This window comes from Amblyomma maculatum, chromosome 1 (assembly GCF_055883805.1).
Source record: "Amblyomma maculatum isolate TAMU_Amacu chromosome 1, ASM5588380v1, whole genome shotgun sequence".
Classification (NCBI taxonomy): domain Eukaryota; kingdom Metazoa; phylum Arthropoda; class Arachnida; order Ixodida; family Ixodidae; genus Amblyomma; species Amblyomma maculatum.
The window spans coordinates 143,866,028-143,887,464 of record NC_139344.1 but is presented as its reverse complement, the minus strand read 5'-3'; the positions used below and the strand labels follow the sequence as shown (position 1 = coordinate 143,887,464).

The 21,437-nt window shown below is 43.6% G+C and overlaps 1 protein-coding gene across 1 annotated transcript in view; it reads right to left on the bottom strand.

The window, feature by feature from the left end:
• Positions 1-21,437, bottom strand: part of LOC146204218 (alanine--tRNA ligase, cytoplasmic-like) — a 101,678-nt gene that overhangs the window by 60,126 nt on the left and 20,115 nt on the right. The window contains 8 exon segments of the mRNA XM_084589161.1: positions 2,710-2,850; positions 9,803-9,888; positions 9,891-9,918; positions 10,150-10,319; positions 10,405-10,558; positions 10,945-11,069; positions 14,407-14,518; positions 20,193-20,231. Of these exon segments, the coding sequence (XP_084445287.1) occupies positions 2,710-2,850; positions 9,803-9,888; positions 9,891-9,918; positions 10,150-10,319; positions 10,405-10,558; positions 10,945-11,069; positions 14,407-14,518; positions 20,193-20,231 (855 nt within the window).

Here is a 21,437-nt window from a genome sequence, read left to right as displayed (position 1 = left end):
ACGATTGGCACACCTGTTGTTAGAGGCTGCCTTGGTTCCACAATGGCCACTGCAGCTCCGTCAGGAACAAACAACAGTACGACATATTGTGGTAAGGAGAGCGGTCATAAAGCCACTTTAACAAAAAGGACCGACAACCGCCCATCAGCCTACCGTTTACCCCACAAGTTGGACGAAAAAGTGCGTCATAATTTAATCATTGTAGTTTTATGTAGTTTTCTTGAATAGGCAGCAGCCAGAACTCTTCAAGAGGAGGAGAGCAACAATACGCAAACACGTGCTCACATGCAGCACGGAGGTATTGCCAGAGTCTCCAATAGAAGGCGCTGGCGCACAGAGTGACGCAGTGCCCCATGGCTGAGGCTGTCTTCCCTATGGCTTGAAGACTGCCACAATTGAGACCCTCGCAAGCTATTAAGCAGAAAATTGAAATAGAAATGGGGGGCTCATTATGATACATGATTGAAAGAAGCCAACAGTAAAAATAATAGCCAACAAAAAAATGTGCGAGGGATTTTTTTTTTTCATTTTCTTCTTCTTGGCTTTCATTCGTGTTTCAAAACGAGCCTCCTATTTCACCATAGTTATCAGTTACTAAGTTGTTTTCAGAGATTCACATTAACACAAGTACAAATACTCATTCTGAAAATCATTTGCAGATAGCGCTACGATGCAGACATCAGCACTATCCCATGCAATTTACAAAAGAACCTAATTGATACGTACCCAGTTCGTACGATTTCCCGTTTCATATGTTCGAAATTGCGGGCAGTAAAGCATCTCCCATAGAGCTACATTATTTTTCTCCCACTTAATACGTTCCTGGATAACACAATTTCCCGGTTACTATGTTCAAAATATCAACAAACTGTGGTCGTATAATACACATTGCGATCAACCGGACGTATGCATGCTAACGAGCGGTCGCGAAGTGAACAGCTGGTCAGCGGTAATCCCCGGCCACAGTTGCTTTCCTGCAGTGCCTAAGTGCAATGGGGTGAAGCATCAAAGAAATCCAATGAGTCAACATGCGAGGTGCGCGTTCGTGCGGAAACTGGTTTTCATGAGGAGAAATGGTTAGCTTTTTTTGCAGTGCCTTCTTTTGTGATGCTTTAAGGGCATAGGGCCACATGCACAATTTGATAATTACAAATGTAGTGAAAGATCGTTAATTCGAAATGGCGTCATGATCAGCGTGGCAGCCGGCGCCGCAGGAGGGTAGGGGTTGGCGGCCGCAGCTGCCTGCTCTTCTTTTCAATGCAATCTCCGAAGCTTGCAGCTAAATACTCATTAGTTTGACCCCCGTTAATTCGGAAATACGTATAAGTATTTCTGTAGGCACAGTCCCAGCCAATGCCCATAAAAGACTATAACGTAGGACAGGCACCAGGGGTTTCCAAATAAAAAAAAAACCAACTCATTACGCGAGAAAAACTTTGTTTTTTTTTCTTTTTTGCGACAGTTGTACATTTTTTTACCCATAAGTCATCAACGTCATCAACGAAAGCACGCAGTCAGCCACTATCATGATGCCAGTTTGAAGCACCTGTTCACTTCAAAGAGGCGTTTGCACTGTCACGAGTTCCAGTGTAGCAGTGGACGGCGCCCGCCACAAATGCGAAAACATGACGTGATAAAGTGAGAAAGAGGCCTGCACAACTGGACGAGCGCTGGCACTCAGCCAAATTGCCCCCCCCCCCCCCCCCCCCTTCTTCCCTACACACACATAAACATCCCTTCCCCTATAGAGCTAGCGTGAAAAAGGAAAACACACCGTGGTGTTATTGCTGTGCAGCATCTGTGCTCACTAACAAGAAATGCACGGTAGAATGAGTAGAATGAGACGGCTGCGGCGTGAAACGAAGAGACGCACTAACGAACACTTTTTTATTTTTTTTTTTCAAATTCAGTGGCAAGTGGGGGGTGGGTTCATTCTGCGAGGGGATCGTTATGCGAGTAAATACAATAAATTTACCATAATGCAAGTGGTTCTTGTAAATTTTTTCGGGGCTGTGCGATAATTCGAACTTTTTTCCCGGTCCTATGAAGTTCAAATTAAAGAGCGTTTACTATACATGCTTGCATACGAGTAGGCCGGATCTGAGGGAAGCAGCATGAGCAAAAGCGTAGCGACTGTAAAGGCCATCGCGATGGCTTCCCCACATGTGACTGGCATAAGGGGGGGGAAGTATCCTGAAACAATTAAGGAAGCGATCCCGGCTCGTCTTTACTTCTGCAAACCAGACCTGTTGCTAAATCTCTTCCCTTATGATAACGCAAATACAGACTGAATTCTGCCAGAGCTAAAAAAGGAGCTGTGCATACTCCATGCCCATAAATGCTAATCTACATTTTTATGCAGTGAAAGTCTCAATTTTAAATGACTTTGTACCTCATTCAGCAATTAATTTTTTTAAACATTGGGCAGCTCGAATCATACGTTTCCCCGGATAATACATATTTCACGGCATTTTTAAAGAAACATTTTAACGAGGTTTTACTGTATTTGCTACAATGTGGCAAAAACTTCAAACTATTTGGAGAGCTTTCTTCCACCTTTTAAGAACTGCATGAAGATGCACCATTTGGTTCTGACTTTACAAAAAAGATGATCTAGTGAGACACACAGCCCTTATGACCAGGTAAGCTAATCCAATGGAAATGTCGCAGGAACACAGCAAAGACAACATTCAAAATGTGCAACATCACCTTGTTAGCGAAATCAAATCGAAGTCTGTCAGAAGCAACCAGTGAACCCCTTTGGTCAGCCTCGGCAGTCAGGACCTTCCGCAGTGCAAAATTTAAAACGTGTGTTCCAGTGTGGTTGTTCATCAGCAACTTGCGACGCTCCTGCAGGCATGTGCATTAAAAAATGTTGCTCATTAAATAAGCTAAACAGTGTCAATTAACATGATATGGATGTGAAGACAGCCATGGACAACTATAAGTCACCAATACAGTCTGAAGAAAAGACATACAGTGTAGTGCACTATTACAGTGGCAGCAGCATCAACGAAATAAAATATATATATATATATATATATATATGCTTTTACAGAACAAGCTACACATTTGCGAAATTAGCTGTTAGCCTCATTTACTGCTAAGTTTCACATGCTCACTTATAGCTGTCAGCTGAAAAAATACTAGCCAGTATCCAATCCAAAACTTCACGCCACGCACATAGATGCTGAACCCATCTGAGAAAGAACAGAATTCTCAAGAGAATAAAATTAATGGTTAGAAAACCATTATAAAGCTATTATCACAAATGCCAAGATGTCTACTTAGCACAACAGCTAATTTTCATATGCACTCCATACTAAGCTACTTTATATTTATGCACAACTCTGACATAACCAGAGAAAATGTTCAAGTTATCTGAAAGTCTATATTAAGAGAGCATACTTCATTCAGGCTGTTCATGCCGTGAGTGATCACTGAAGCCCATGCCTGTGTTGCCCCCTTCTTCAGAGGTCGTATGGCTGAGATCCAATTCGGCCTTCTCACCCTCCCCTCATATTCTCTCAAAAACACTGGCATATCACAAGAATATGCCTCTCCTCATTATCGTTTAACATCACTCTCATCCCTCTTGCATGCCAACAGGCAGCTATCCCCCATCTAAAATGCCCTCTATGTGGATGACATAAAGCTGTGGACAACCTGCAGCAGTTATGGCACCATAGAGGGTTCACTCCAAGTCACTGCTACACCCGCCCAAAAGCCATGAAAACAGCATCGACCTCTCCTGGTCGAAGGAGAAATACAAACTGTTATGCATCTTCCCCAGAAACCGTCGTACCCCCATTTGCTGTCATGCTGGATGTCAACCTGATACCAAAAGTACATGCCCTCCAAATTTTGGGCATGCACATCCAGAGTGATGGCAAGAATACCACTACGTTCCAGAAACTCGAGGTAGTTGTGAATGTGACCTCACACCTGATCCAGAGGGTTTTCGGCCGATAGGCATGCACGACATTCTGTACACCACGCCCTATCGTCCCCTCAATTAATCAGACAACAACTACCTGGATTCCTTGATATACAAGGCGTACAACACTGCCCTCAAACTCCAACACAATACTACCACCGTCTTCTGGCTTTACGCTTTCACAACACTATGGCTAATGGAAGCCCACCGCCAGGCCTAGTACATCCGCCTTTACTGCACATTCACAGGAAGACACATTTTAAACTTTATCAGGATCCGCATACCAGCCAACGACCCCACACTCCTTCCCCTCCCTCGCCTCATCCATCAGCATCTGCTTCTAAAACCCTTCTGCCATAAAGTTGCCATCAAGCTAGGGCTAAGACACTCCATCGTCTCTATAGTTATGAACTGGACAAGGTATGGGTGGGCGCAACTTGCATGAGCAAAGAGGCAGCTGCGGCAATAGTCAACTCCTACGTCTCCCCCCTATCTTACCCTATCATTCTCTTCAGGCACCAACCCAGAGGCTGCAGAGAAGCTGCAATTGCCGCTGCTATCGTTCACATGAAAATCAAGTTGTGCTCACGAACTCAAAAACAGCGTTTCTACATTTTGCTTGTGACCGCCCTCCACCCTCCTGTCATAACATACTGGATCAGCCCGACAAACCCCCAGCCCGCCATGTGGAGCTACTTTGGGTGCCTGCGCACTCCAGGAATCCCAGCAACGAGGCTGCTAACCTTCTAGCCCGAGGGTCTATCATAACCGGGCCCAAGCAGCCCTTGAGCCAGAATTCACATGGGAGCGCATGCATACCTTCAGTGAGCTGACACAGGCCTACGGGGCACGAGTGCCAGCTCTACCCCCCCCCTCATCCCTCCCTAGATAATAGACATACAACGACTTGCAGGGGTGCAACAGCCCAAATAGGATTTGTAGCAATTTTTGGAGCAGCAAAATCTTAGTTTTGGAGCAGTAAAATCCATATTTGGAGCAGCTCACAGAAAAAAAAAAGAAAAATAAAACACTTTGCAGCACGAATTCAAATTTTGGAGCCGTTAAGCAGGAAAGAATTCTTAATTTCAACAAAAGATGAAGAAATGTGAATACTGGACCACATGAATGTGATCCAAAGGAAATCTAGCAAGACCCACCTACCTCCGGCGCTGCCTGTACCTATTTTTGTAAATAAGCACTTTGTACTGCAAGGCATGCTATCACAATAAAAAAAGAAAAATGTGAGAAATAAAATTGAGAAGGCTAATTTTTCAAACTTCGGGGACCAAATAAAGATGGAAAAAGCTAGAGAATATGCTTTCCTTCTTTTTTTTTTTTTTTTTCCATCGAGTGCGGTTTGACAATCTTAATCATGAGATCTTACGATACTTGCAAGGCTCATAAAATAATGTTTTATTGTCTGCGAAATCCACAGCTTCTGTCATGCCAGGGCAGCTCCAAAAGAGCTTAATTTGAAGCTGTGACTGCGATCAGCCTGTGTCCAGAAGCGAGCGGAGTACAAAAACAAAATGTTGATTAAAAAGCAAACAAAAAAAGACAAAAAAAAAAAAGAAAAACAGTGACCAAAAGGCAAAAGGGACGAATGTCAAAAGCAGATAAGAAAGCAAGTTGTAAGCAAAGGAAAGTGGCGAGCGAGCTCGTTTTCGGCCAGTGAATTCTGCTTCCTATGAGCTGGTGATGACTGTGGCTTTGACAGGATATTTTGATTAAGGGGAGGTGGCCTATTATTCAGGATATTAGGTTATGAATTTCGTGCACAGAGCAGACATTATAGTATTTCAATATTGCAGCATACATAAATGTTAATTTTGGCAGTCTTGGGCTCCACTGCCGCATTATGGAATTAAACAGCTGAGGCTGTTGTGCGTTTCTCAACCCGAAAAAAATTTCACATGTACCACCTCCAGTTAGATAAGCACAAACACAGAAGCTATAACTGATGCACCTCTTACACTATCTGACGATGGGAAAGTGAGTCTATCGACGAGACAGCATAAAAACAACCTTGCTGTACATGAATGGCCCAACAAGATATCGGAAACTTCCATGAGCCGCATAAAGAACTAGGGATACATCTAATAAAAGCATGCGGCACTTAAAACACAGTGCTGAAGTATTGCTCCAAAATCACAAGTACCACCACCACGTCCCTTTTCGCAGTGCGAAGCTGTAGTGGTGGTACCTCATCACAAACGGCCTCTTCGCGTTATAGGGATGCTTCACCGCATGGACAGTGACTCGTGCCGAGAAGCATGGTCAAACCGCAACGGTTTGGCGAACTCGAAAGTGGAGGAAGCACAGGAATGCCGAGAGAAAAATATCAGTAGGCGTTAGAACGGCGTGAAGACATCTCAAAATAAAACTAAAAGGCCAGTGACATGTTGCAGTGTCTTGAATCATTGCGACTGGCCATATCACAGCCACAGAAAGTTGCCTCTTAGTATAGCAAATTTTTGCGGATAGTGAGGTCATTCTGGCGCAGCATGGCACAAATTCAACAAATCTCTCGCTTATGGCGCAGCATGGCACAGAAATATGTAGCTGTATCAAAATGGCGCAATTGGCGCAGCTGTTGCACCCATGCACTTGGCACCATCACCACATGCACGCTACACGCCATTCCCTCCCCACAGTGCCTCTCCCGCTACCACTCCCCGTATCCCACACCTGCCTGGGTACTCTGCCCTGAACCCTGCAAAACTGTCCTACATATCCTCACCCTATACCTGGTGCTCTCTCCCTGCAGGGTGTGGAGCATCTCACCAACTGGGAGGCCTGGGAGACCCTGATGTGCTCCAAGGACCCAGTTCAGCAGAAGATCGCAGAAGATTGTATTGTATTATATTGGGTTTTTTTGGCGCATAAGCAACTCAGGCTATCATGCGCCAGGACCAACCAAGGTTTGTTTTTATTTTGTGGATAAGGACTTTTTTTTTTTTTTTTAAGTTTGTTCAGGAGCTTTGCATCCTTTAGGAAATGAAGAACATTGCTAACTTCAACCAGTGCACCTTCTCCCAACAGCAAGCTGGGATGGAGAGGGATCTGTTTTGTATAAAAATGTGCAATATTTTTTCCTCAACTTCTCTAGTTCAGTGCATGAAAGTAGGACATCATTTATTGTTAGTTCACCTCTGCATCCTTTACACAGAGGTCTATCTTCTTTTTTTAGAAGGAAGCTATGTATCAGATGAGTGTGTTCTATGCGAAGACGACATAAAATGACTTCGACAAAGCGTTTTTGGTGACTGCACGATTTCCATTCGTCAATATCGGTTTGACAAGGTGTAATTTATTACTTACTTTGTTGTTCCATGAAGTTTGCCATTTTACTCTCAGTTTTCTTTTTACAAGTCTTAGAGCATTTTTATGTGGTATGTTGACTGGCTGTATTTTAGCATGACGGGCTGCTATGGCACATGCATCAGCTCCCTCATTGCCGCTGATTCCAACGTGGCTTGGAACCGAACAGAATTTAATTGTATGTCCCTGTGTTTCTGCGGCTATTATATTATGTATGATGTCTCCGATTAGAGGTTCTGTAGCATTTCTATGATTTAATGCTGTGATAACATTGAGAGAATCATATGAATGATGCTATCTTCAATACCTGTCTTTGATATTTTTTCTACTGTTCAAAAATAATGAGACATTCAGCTGTGAAAATTGATTAGAACTCCGGTAACTGTACTATTTTTTCCCATTTTTCTTGTACCACAGCACTTCCAACGTGAGATGCTGTTTTAGACCCATCTGTATAGAATGCTGTGTAATCTCTGTATTTTTCATTTAGTGCCAAGAACTCTCGCTACAGTCGAACCCGGATATATCGAACTCGAAGGGGATCACAAAATAGTTCGATATATCGATAATTCGATATACAGAAATCGGCTTGAGGCACTTGGGATCGTGAAAAATGATACTGTATTTGTCGCATAATCAACCCACTCGCATATTGAACCCAACCCCCACTTTTGCCCCCTAGAATTAAAAAAAAAAAAGTTCAAGGCACGTACCTCTGTTTCGACCGTCACATCTACAGCTCATTTATTGGCAGCACGCCAAGATGCGACGCAGCGATAATGTCACGGCGTGTTTATCCTTTGACTATAATTTTGGAAGATCCTGCGGTGCAGGGAGCGAACTTGGCAGAGTGCCTGTGATGGCTTGATTGCACAAGCCTGGTTCGATTTATCATGCTGTGCTTGGGTCGGGCGGAGTCCACTGCCACAAAATCATTGGAAAGCGTGATAGCTGCAAATGCCTTTTGAAGCGAACAATGCTAAATGTCAGTATCATGCTCACAGCTGACCACTTTGCTTTCTTTGATTTATAAATGTAAGAATGAATGACTCTTGCAAAAAAAAAAAAAAAAAGAACCTTAATGTCCGCAGCCTGCGCCGCACGTGCAGGACCAAGTAAGGATGACTCTCTTAAAAGAAGAAAAAAATTGCTGCTTCTTAAAGTCCGCAGCCACCATAGCATATGCTACGCCGCACGTTCAGCACGACGGCAAGAGTGAACGACTCCAGCAAAAAAAAATAATAAAATAACCGCTGTTTCTTGGCGTCCGCAGCCGCAGTAGCACGTTCAGCATGACAACACGAGACACGCACTGCACGTCAGCCGCCGCGCGCAGAGCGTTTGGAGCGTTCACAATACACACTGGAGAAAGCGTCTGCCACGGGTTGAACTGGCTTGTCCGCGCATGCGTAGTGCGTGCTGCTGCAAACGAAGACCAAGAAAGAGAGAAAGGGAAGAAATAAAGCTCTGCAGAAGAGTGGGCACATCCTTGCGCTTCGCTGTATCGCGTTTTTCCCCGCTCCCGAACACCGCGGCTGCATTGGTTCCCTCTTGTTCCTTCACGCACATGACTTGCAAGTGTCATGTGCTGGCGCGCGGCGGCGATCACCACAGATGTGCGCACCTTCAGGTAAAGGGCACGACACTGCCCTAGACCAGCCATCGCAGAACTGTGCCCTCTCATTCCTTCCGCGCGTGGCTTGAAAACATTACCCGGCAAACGGCCGAGGGTGATGCGATCGTCTTTGGGGAAGGTGCACGTCCAATGCGTGGTGAAGAGTTCGATATATCGAACGAGCGGTGAAATTGGGTTCGATATACGAAGCAGCTTTCCTATACTTTTACATGAGATTTTCAAGGAGATATTCCGTGAGTTTGATATAACCAAAAATCGAATTATCTGGGTTCAATATATCCGGGTTCGACTGTATGTGTTCATGTGGTGTTTGTTTCTTATGGAAGTGTGCCAATGTGAAGTCGTGTACAGCGGGGAAATGGCATCAGGGGGCAGGGGGACAGGGTTCTGGATGAGCACTTCATAATAACTATGGGGTAGCAAAGGTGTTTTGGCAGTGAACGGATCTTAAGAATGTATGAACATGTTAGCATGGTTCTTCCTCAAGAGATGGCTAGTTTGTTTCCACATAGACTGTTTATAGGTAATGTCCTGTAGGCTCCGGTTGAGAGACACAAACCTGAATTATGTACAGGGTCCAATCGTTTCGGATATGAAGGTCTTGCTGAACCATACACTATGCTACCATAATCGAGGAAAGAGCGCACTACAGAGCGGTAGATATGCAAGAGGCACGTCCGGTCAGACCCCCAATATTTACGCGAGAGGACGTGAGTGTGCAGCAGCAATAATGCAAACAGTACATCGCAACAGACTAGGCTGCCGATGTCATAAAATTTTTTTCTCCATTTTTCAGGACTCCTCAGCGTGAAGTATAAAGACTCGTCCTCAGCTCAGCTATGCGGCATTTTATAACACAACACTAACAATGTGAAATAGCAAAATAAAATAAGTACAATAGTACTGACCTCATCAATGGCGAGCTTGAGCTTATCACCCACTTTGAGTGTACCACTTGCAAGTCTTCCAATGTGAACAACATAGCCACCCTGGCATGCACCTCAGTCACAGCAAACTCCACATCCTAGGAGAGAGACACAAAAGCACTCAAGCATCCAAACAAGTTTCATTCACTTCAAGAAGCAAACCACCAATCTAACCACCAGTAATAAGCAAAGCAAGAAAAAGATATACAAGAGAACAGCATCCCCCGTCTTTCTATAAGAGTGACACAATTAAGGTTCGTGCCCCACTCAACTTTAAAAAAGCACCAAACAATTTTTTTAATACCAACAAGCTGCCTATCAATACATACCTCATTGCCCTCGCAAGTCATAAAGCCAGTATCACAAGATTGGCCTCCAGATTCCGCATAAAAGTTTGTGCGGTCAAGGATGACACCGCACTGCTGGCCAGCCTCTACGGAGTCCACAAACTTCTTGCATGTTCGCAGCACAAGAACAGTACCCTGACATGGAGCAAATTCTGCAGAGGAATGCAAAATCATAATGACAATACATACAGCCAATGTCGACAAGGAAGGTACAAACAGGTCACACTGTGGACATACCATATACAGCATTTCTGTCGTCTGACTTGGCAGAATAGTCATATTTGGGGAGGTCATCAGTAGGCGGCACACCTTTTGCCTGCAACTCTGATATAGCATGCACATCAAGCTTGAGACCATCGTCCACTTTGTTGTCTCCACCCTGGGATGCAAGCTTAGAAGAAGAGCACAAACAAAAAGTCACGATTAAACCGTTATTTTCATCACACAAAAACAGTAACCTATACACTTTTTCAATAGGTGCTCGCTAGGCGCCGCCATACTGCTTGCTGGACTGTATTTTGCGCTTGTCGCTAGCATGGTGGAAGCCACAGCAGAACCGGTTCTTCTGCGCAAAATGCAATCCAGCAAGTATTTACTATGGCGGCGCCCAGGGACCACTTATTGAAAAGGTGTATACACAAAGTGCATTATTTCACAGTAACAAGCACACGGTATGGAAAAAGCATTGTGGAATCAACTGTAGAAAGAACACTGCATTCCAATTATTTTGTTATTGCCTGCAGAAGAGTGCTCTGTATAAAAAGAGAGTGAGCGAACCTGAGCTGCAGCTTTGGATTTCTCATAAGACTCCATGTCAACAGCAAGACCCTTCTCTTCAACCATAAGCTGGGTCAGGTCAATTGGAAATCCATACGTATCATACAGCCTCCAAGCCACGTCGCCTGCACGAAAACTGCTGTGTTAGCAGCCTACCTTTCACAAGAAGTAGAAACTGAGCACTAACAAGGTACAGTAAAAAAAAATACACAAATTAAATTTACATCTTATGCTCCATATCGTTTTACAAATGTAGGCATGCATGCAAGAATTCTTAGCTCAAAGTGGGAATTATGTAAACCATCCCCCTATATAAACAATTTCTCTTAAGATATCACATAAGCTGTAAAAATTTGGGGGACAAACTTCACTTTCCCTAAAACACCCAGTTACCATGGTTAGCCCACTAATGACAGCTGCAAACACACATTTCAAATGCTTCTGCAACATCCTTTGCAACAAAAGTTTAGGTGTTGAAGTACAGTAGCCGACCTATTTTTTGCACTCCAAACTTTAGACTTGCGCAAATATTTCGGACTTTGTCCAGGAACCGTCATGCTGCCCATAGGAGCATGTACTTTTCACGACCAATATTTCGAACCCTATGGTGTCCAAAAGTTCGATTTTTCCAACCAAAATTGGCGCGAGCAGTACTGTGGGGATCGTGGTCGGCGACTGTATTCAGATTTTCACTGTGACCGCATAAAACAAGCTCATCGACCTTCATTTCATTTTCATCTTTAAAGTATGCTTAAAACCTTCAAGGTGAAAGATAAGTGTATGAAAAATGTTATGCACAAAAATGCAAGAATAACATCCTTAACAATAAAGCCATCAGGCTTTATATATTGTTCTTCAATCTTTCTTCAATTATTCTGAAGGGGCTAAATGCAACAAGAAATTTCACCACCAAGAAGCGACAGCCTAGGCATAATAGAGCACCATCCCTACCACATTCCTTCGCAACATAGGAGAGCAGTGCTGGCACATGAATTCCGGCAAAATGCTGCTTACTCAGCAAGATGCAGCATGTTTAGTGACAGTGTATAGGTTCCGCTATGGTCAGCATTGCACTGGATTGATAAATGTTGCACCTGAACGATACGGCAAGCAGAAAATTAATCTAATATACAGTCGAACCTGGTTATATCGAACCCGGATATATCGAATTTTGGTTATATCGAACTCACGAAATATCCCCTTGAAAATCCCATGTAAAAGTATAGGAAAGCCGCGTCATATATCGAACTCAATTTCACCGGTCGTTCGATATATCGAACTTCGCGCCACGCACTGGAAAGTGTGCCTTCCCCAAAGACGATCGCATCACCTTTGGCCATTTGCCGCGTGACGTTTTCAAGCCACGCTCGGAAGGAATGGGAGGGGACAGTTCGGCGACGGCTGGTCTGGGCAGCGCCGCGCCCATTCCCCAAAGGCACGCGCATCTGCAGTTGTCGTTTCCCACGCACCAGCACATGACGTTTGCAAGCCATGTGCATGGGTGTGCCCATTCTTTTGCCGAGCTATCTCTCTCCTTCAGCACGCGCAACGCATGCGCCAAGCCAGCTGCCCGTTTTCAGACAGACATCGGACGCTTTCTCCAGCGTGTGTTGCGAACCCTCTGCGTGCGGCGGCGCGGCGGCTGACGTGGCTACGGCACCTGCGAATGTTAAGAAGCGGCAGCTCTCTCTCTCTCCCTCTCTCGCTCTTTTTTTTTTTTTTTGCGAGAGTCATCCTTTCTTATCGTTGTGCTGTACGCGCGGCGTAGCGTAAGATATGGCGGCTGCGGAAGTTTAGAAGCAGCAGGTTTGTTTTATTTTATTTTTTTATCGTTTATCCTTGCATGTATGAATCAGCGAAAGCACGTGGTCAGCTGCTGCGATCATAACGCCCGCCCCAAGCGCGGCGTGATAAATCGAGCCAGGCTTGTGCAATCAAGCCATCACGGGCACTCTGCCAAGTTCGCTCCCCGCCACCGCAGGAGCTATCAAAAGATAAACGCGGGCCCTGACGTTATCTCCGCCGCAGCATCTTGGCACGCTGCCAATGAGCTGTGGATGAGACGACCGAAATGGACTGACGCGCCATCGAGGAGGAGAAAGAAAAAACATTTATTCCCAATAACTAGGCACTGGTGATTAGGTGGTCGTGTCCACTTCAGGCGCCTGCCGCCGCGGCGACACAGAAACCTTCTTTTGAACTACCGCGGTGCTCGAGCGGCGAGAGGGACGCAGTTCCAACAAGTTTGAAAATTTTCGCTCTGTCGCTGCCCCTCGTCGCTGAGATCGCTGAGTCGCTTGCATGTGAGCGAGCTGGCCTTAACGCATTTTTTTTTTTTTTTCAAATTCTCGGGTGCAAAAGTGGAGGGTGGGTTCATTATGCGAGTGGGTTGATTACGCGACAAATACGGTGTCATTTTTTCGCATCGTAAGTGCCGTCACAAGCCGATTTCTGTATAACGAATTATCGATATATCGAACTATTTTGCGATCCCCTTCGAGTTCGATACATCCGGGTTTGACTGTATTTACTTGGACCTACTTCTTTTTCATGAAGTTCACATTTAGAAGAGGGTTCATCACATGGAGCAATAAAAATATCTACAACTTTTTTGGTTTTGCAAGAGTAGAAACTTTATATCACACGACCCTGCAGTTCTTGGCATTTGTTTCAAACTGTGTTTGCTGTTATCATGTGTTATGACGCAATTTGACAATTTTGATGATGCAATTAGACAATTTTGATAGTGGAATAACAGTGAGATAAAGCAAACATGCTGAGCACAGGCCCTCAAGATCAGACTATCTGAAGGTAAAAAAAGAACTTGCATGGTAGTCCCCCCCCCCCCCCCCCCCCCCCCCCCCCGTTGTGCATGAGTGGTTAAGCACTTTTGTTCCCGATCTTAGCTCACCAGATTAGTTGGGTGTCTGAAGGTCCTGCTTTCTTGGTGTTCTAATTTTAAACTATTACTCCAATGCTTAATTGGTCGCTTGCTTTCTAAGCATACATTGGCAAAGTGAGGTGCGCAGCAACGCGCTGAGCAAGCTGCCAATGCCGGAGCTCCCGTCAAAGGCGTACAGCACCTTGGTGCCTCATCATGTCTGTGGAGTGTGCCGTCACTGCAAAAGGTCTAATAAAATAATAAACATGCCCTGCTGATACCATGTTTCTGGCACACAGCACCCTGGTACCTTGCTAAGGTATCTTTGTGGATCTTGCTGACATTCAGCGCAATAACTGAAAAATGTTCGGGTTCAAAATAAGAGGGCTTGATCACACTTTCTTTTTTTTCATGCGTGCATGCAAGTGTGTACATCCATAACCAAAGCCCAATTTATGGTTACAACTGCATGCCTTTTTTTTTTTTTTTTTTTTCAGATGCCCAAAAGATACTTAACATAGTCAAAGCTGAGAACCGCTGACCTAAAGAACAAAGGAGCACAAACAAGACAAAATGCTTGCCTGGCAAAAACTTTTGATCTCCCAGCTTGCCGACTGTTTTCTCAAGCAGACGCCTGCCACGAGAAAGTGTTTTCAGGAACTGGCTTTCCTCTTCATTAATGATGTCCATCACCTAAGAGGAAAGATTGAGTGGCAATTACTAGGGATGCACGAATATTAGAAATTTTGAATACAAATGGTATATCTTATTCAATTTATGTTCATACTAGAAAAATTAATATTCGAAATTGTATTAGAAAATTGCCGAATTCATTGCAGTTTCCATGCAGTGCATGTTTCACCGCAATGCTCGACAGCTTGACTGTGCAGTGAAGCCTCCTCAAAACGAGACGGGGCCGTTGTTCTGTGAAGACGGACCTTCCGACAGTTTACGCAAAGCGAAGCCCTTGGCAACGCCTAGTTTGGTTTCTTCTCAAACGCAGACATCCACAGTATGGCAGTTCACAAAATAAAATTACTATAATGTAAACGGTTTAGGGCAGTTTTTTTTAGGCCCATTAGATAATTCGAGCTTGCAGCTAATTCGGACATCTTTCCTGGTTCCTTCAAGGCCAAACTGAGCTTAATGTATTGAAGCAGGGTATGTTCAAATAAGAACGGTAACCGAGATGCCATGACCATTTTTTGTTTTCAATAAAATTTTTAAGCTGCGCCGCAAATTTCCAGGAAAAAACTGTATACCACTAGAGGTGGAAAAAAAGCAGTTTTTGCCACTTCAAAAAGTTTCAGGTTTAGAGCTCTGCTGCTTGCACACTGAAATTATGTTGTACACAATTTTTACTAAATAAATCTGTGCAACTTTCTAACCTTTAGGAAGGCTATAAAGAACATTTTTTTGTCGCCACACTCTTTATAAGCAAAAATCGCAAACTTCCTCCAATTTTCAGGCCTACATTTTGGCATGATTCAATAAGCTGCTGCCACTGAAACTTCTTTTCTGCATTACGCAAGTTACATTCTTTATTTAAGGCAAAATTTCTATCTCTAGACTCAAAGACCTTTTTCTCCATATCGCAACAATTACGGCCAAAATTAAAAAAAAATTCATGAACATAAAAAATTGACAACTCTGATTCCAATTTAGGCCCTTTGAGTACAAATTAGGGTCTTTGAGTACAAAGAAACTGGTATACAAAATCCTATATAATAATGGTACTGGATTTTTGAGCAGGGTTACACACTTATATGGAATTCTAGTTCAACTTATTTTTTTCCAAATGCTATGTCTGAAATAAGGCGAACAATGTTTGCTACATTTCAATTTTCCATATTTTCCCCTAACCCGACATTGGATATAGGCTCCCAAAGCACTGGGCGGCAGCGCTGCTGTATGGATGGATGGATGGATGTTAAGCGTCCCCTTTGAAACGGAGTGGTGATAGTCATCACCATGCTCAACCTTTCCTTTTTCTTTTTGCTTTTTAACTTAGATAACTCTTCAGCATTAACAACTACCTGCAGATAAGAGTTATCTTTAATTAACCTTGTTTAATTTCGATTTAGCTTCCATGCGTCCCCTTCCTGCTATTTATCCACCAATCTTCCAAACGTCTCTTGCTAATTTCTACCGCCAATTCATTCACGCTTTCCTTGTTACCTCTAAACCTCAGGGCCTCGGCTAGAGTAACTATGTCCGCATCGACATCTGGATGGATACTGCCACACTTCAGTGCTGCTAGGGTGCCTCGATGTAGCGCGTCGCCGTACAGGGTGGAGACACCGCCTTCGACGGCGCCATGTTGGGGCAAGCTCAGATACGGCGGGCTATGGAGCGTCGGTCCGATTTGTTGTTCAGCACGCGCTTGCGCTAGCAAGCTCAACTGTGTACCGTTTTTACACACATACTCGCAATCCTGGGCGCTTTTTTGCTCGAAAAAAAAAAGTGAAAGCAACTACTGCTTGCTAGCATGCATAGTTCTAAGAGGAAATCATTTACTCTTTCGCCGTCACGGATGTTCAAATGCGGTTATTTTGATGACTGGCTGTTTTATAAAGCAATGCATTTTGCACTGCCGGACATGAATGAGTTTATGAGGTGCATAACATTCAATTGCGTCTATTGCTATAGATCAACAACCATGTGTACGTTTCAGGGAGCCGTATATCGAAAATAATTTGTATCGCAATGGCCCATCGTAAACCGTAGAAAAGACATAGTAAAAAACGATGCGTAAATCAACCTTTGTGTCGCATGCTGATGCACACGGCATTTTATTCCAAAACAATCCTCATTAAGACTTTGAAGCTGATTTAAATGCACACCTAGGAGACATCTTTCAATAAAAGTTGGCGCTTTTGCTGCCGTACCCATCCTTCGATTTTTCTGGCTGACTTAGCCAACTGAAGTAAATGCGCAAGCGCATCGTCCCAAACCGCTCTAACAGTCTGTTCATAAGCTTTGGGTATCCCGCGCAAAAATTTTTACACGCAATCAAACAATGTCGGGACAGCTGTTGACTTGAGGAGTCACCGTCCATACACTGTGTTTGCCCTCGAACTGGCGCTGAAATGAGATAGGCGACGAAACAGTCATTTTGCGTATTTTGTAGTGTGCACGCAAATGAATGAAATAATAAAAACATTATGGAAGCAATGCGATATTTACATGTACGATCGCAAAAATTTTCCATGGATGCCAAACCAGCGACTGCACTAATTCGGGTGTCAGGCGGTCAAATTTAGCTTCACCTAAATTTGGCTTAACCTCCGACGAGTACTTGCGGTGACAACAGGGTGTGAATATCGCCTCGCGATGCGTAATTATAATACAGGGAAGGAAAAGCTGCATTCGGGATGAACTGTTGTACTGCGCAAGAACCTTGCTTCCTCACGACCGCTTTCACAAGATGATGCCGCTACACCTTTCAGCTCACGAGAGCAGTTTCTTTGAGACTTGTCGAGCTGCCAATCATATGCTTAAAACGACCTAATTTTCGTGAGAACCCAACTTTTTATATTATTGCGAATCTCAAAAACCTCGCGTAAAACTGCTCCTGTGTATAATTAAAAAAGAACGGCTTCAGGGGAGCTGTTATCTCGGTTTCGCGAAATATTGTACTAACGATAAGTCCACCTGCCAAATTCAAGCGCGGCCAACTCACGGGTTTTTTTTTTTTTTCGACCAAAATAATTGTTACAAACTGCGTCTCACTTCCTACTCTGTCGCGAGATGACATGCCATCCGTCGCTCTCCAATGTATTATTTCCCGAGAAGAACAGAGGAAATGTAATCTGTGTGAATCTGAAGCCTCGGCGGTTGCCACCAGCTTTCAAGATCGAGTATAAAGGGGAGCGATCGAAAGGGCAAAATGGTGTATTCCTTAGACAAATACCAGGCTCGACCTTCTCCACGTGTTCTTGGTGCGGCTATGAACACAGAAAGGCAGAACCTCAACAACAGATATTATTGTGTGACACTACGCGTATGATATTAAAGTCGAGTGTCACTCACTGAAAGTTACACTAAATTTCCACGAGTGACTACAACATAAGCAGACGCAATTGTCCATATGTTTAGTTTATAAGCCCTCACGTACGCTGAAAATTCAAAATTTACACTTAAAAACACAGCGCACTACTCGCGATGCCAGGCAATGCGATGCTTCGACCTGCTTCAACGTTGAAGAAGGCAGACCAAAATCTGTTGTGCACAATGCTAGATGGGGAAGCCAAAAACCGCACAAAGCTCGTGATTACAAGCAGATAGGTGAAGCGGCGTGAGATAATGTCATTCCAAATAGAAGTGCGTAACTGCGTTGGGCGAGTACAAAAATATCTTTTAAAACGATTTCGTATAAACAGATACTGACTGCAAGAAAGACACGCGCACATACGCAAGCGCTTGTGTGTGTTTGTCATCCTTTTAGTGGTCTGTGTCTGCGCTAGACCTTTTTACGCGATTGAAATGCACCTATTCGCTCAAAAAAATTATGAATGCATAAAAGAAGCACAGGTATTGTGGTTTACTTCGCAGTCTTCACGCTTCACTTTCGCGTCCCATACATTTCTCCGTCTCTTATCCCATGAAGAACGAAAACATCTGGCTCCTTTTTTTTTCTTTTTTGCTGAGCCAGCACACAATGGAACACAACAGCCTGGCATGCTAGTTTTCGCGACTGAACACAGTTCAATCGCCCAGCACCCAGCGCACAGCGCAACCGCTTCGGACACTCCACAGCAACGGCCCGAAGCGACTTGCCCCAAGATGGCGAGCGCGGCGGCACGAGGCATGCCAAAGGGTGTCACCACCCTGTACGGCGGCGCTGGTATCGAGGCACCCTAAGTGCTGCTGACGGGGAGCGCCATCTATGGCAGAAAAAGAGCAACTGGGGATAAGAGGGCCGCACCGTCCGCACATTCTCCTTGCACTGCTGCATTACCGCTCCCTTCCGTGCATGTTCAGAGCTGTTGTGCTGCATCTGCGGCACGCCTTCAGAAAAATCTGCTTGCCTGACTTTTGTTTTCTGTAAGTCGAACTTGAATGCAGTTGAAAAGTTCGCTTGACAATGTGTACTCCCTGAAGCAAAAGGTCGACAACTACAATACACGACTGGACGCGTTGTGCGCGCTTCGGAAGTCAGCCATTACATTGCATACACCACGTCCTTTGTATTAGTCATTTTAAGCAACAGCTTATACAGTTCATTCAGTAGGAAAGCCACCAGCATTGTAGTAGTAGTAGTAGTAGTAGTAGTAGTAGTAGTAGTAGTAGTAGTAGTAGTAGTAGTAGTAGTAGTCCGCACCGCGTGTCGGAAATAATAGGGGGCTGCGCAAAAGGAATTGTATCATTGTAATTTGTTGCTCTTGTGATTGATGACTGATCGGTAACAGATGATGGCAAGTTTATGAAATCAATGTAGTATTTAATTGATGAGTTAAGTAAAAAAAATTGAAAAGGGGGTTTATAAGGTGTCAAAATGCTCAGAATGAAAAGCCAATGCTTCTTGATGCCAATTAAAAAATGTAATGCAAATGCAGAAATGTATACCTGATCAATTAATTCATTCAAGTAATAGAAAAAATGAAAAATGCATTTCAAAGGTGTCAAACTATTAAGAACGGAATGCCGATGTTTGGTGAGGCTAAATATCGGTGTATAAAATAAAGAATAAATATAGCAATGAAGAAATGAGTACTAAGAAATAAACAAATAAAAATTAAAATATAAAAAGTGTAAAACACCATCCATGTGCGTATGAAACGCTATCGCATCGTATTCTTAATGGCGGAGCTTAATTGTTCTCTAATATTTGGTTGCTTGGTTGGTTTGGTTTATAGGGTTTAACGCCTCAAAGCAATTCAAGCTATGAGAGATGCCATAGTGGAGGGCTCTGGAAATTTCGACCACCTGTGGTTTTTAACAAGCATTGACGTCGCACAGCACGCGGGCACCTTGCTTTTCGCCTCCATCGAAAATCTAATTTTAGGTACATGCTCGAAATACCGAACGCTCTATAAGCACTACGAATCCAAGCACTCAATGGCGCACTCGACCAATGTTCTGCACTGTCGACTAAGAAGAACATGTTTTGTTTTCGTATCACATCCTTGTTTGATTGAGCATGAAAAACATTTTTCTATGGCAATGGTATCCAGCCACTTTTGACGATGACAAATATCTTTTGCCTGGGAAGCTTCCCATTAAGAGCTAGCATTGTAAAAATTGAGCTGCTTGATTTATCATCTACAAAACAAAAATATAAGCTTCCTAGTGGGTCCAATGACACAATAGCCGACGACTCTCTGCACAAGTCAAAGACACTGCAAAAAAAGTAAAACAAACTTACACCTTCCGGGTCTTTCTTCAGTTCTGGGAAGACATCACCCTGTATTGAGTAAAAAATGGTTGCACATATAGAGTCAGACCTACTTATAGCAATACCAATGAAATCAATATGCCTGATCTAACAATAGAGAACCATGACACACATCGGTGATCACTTCACCATGTGTTCTATGGCCAAATTAAGTAATTATGCAAAACAATTTTGTCATTGCACATTATCAGTTATTTACAAGGGTTCGCAAATATCCAAAATTTCAAATACGAATAGAATATGCTTGTTAATCAGTTCGTATTAAAAAAAAACTGATATTCTAAATTTATAAAAAAATTGCTGAAAACACCTAAAATATCCGAATTTACCACAGTTTCACCGCACTGCGCGCTTCACCGCAATGCTTTACATTCACGCTTTCATCAATGTACAGTGCTGGTATGACCCTTGCTCAGATCGAGGCAAGTATAATCGCATGCAAGTGGAATGCCGTCCAAACAACAATCGACGAGTTCTTTTTTCAAGACACTGCAGCAATAACACTGGCTGCCCTGATGACACATACATAATAAACCGGCTATCGGCTGCAAACAGTTTTTGAACGGCTCTTTTTCATGCTTTAGTGTTTTGGAAGCCCGATACTTCGTCCTTGACCCTTTTGATCTGAGAAATATTCATAAAATGGCCCATATTTTGCATTCATTCATTTTTTTCAGACTACCTGAATTTTTGGACATTTCTGCATTCCCTAGAGGGCTCAAATAATCGGCCGTTGACTGTACAGCCACCCCAATCTTTAACTGGCATGCATGATGGCCACATTTTCTGTGGTTCTAAGCATTACAGAAGAGCTAACCTGCAAAATAGGAAGATAGTGAGAGACCGGAAAGCGTGGCATAATATGGTCTATAGGGTCACGAAGAGTTGGACACAACTGAACGACTGAACTGAACTGAACTGAACCTGCAAAAAGTTCAAATATAAGCAAGGGCTCACCAAGCTCTTCCTTGATCTTGACTTTCCAGCAAGTTTTATCTACCCTAAGGTGCAGGAGCACAGAAAAAGTGAACCTCACGCACACCAGTTAAACATTTGGGCTGCTGTACAGCAAATGCAAAAAAACAGAGGTCAACGCCATTCAACGTACCATATTTTTTGGAGTACTAGGAGAAGTGCTCTTTCTACACAAATTTTGCTAGTACATCCTATACAATAGTGCGTCTTACATGCACTTTTTCATTTTGAGCAACATTC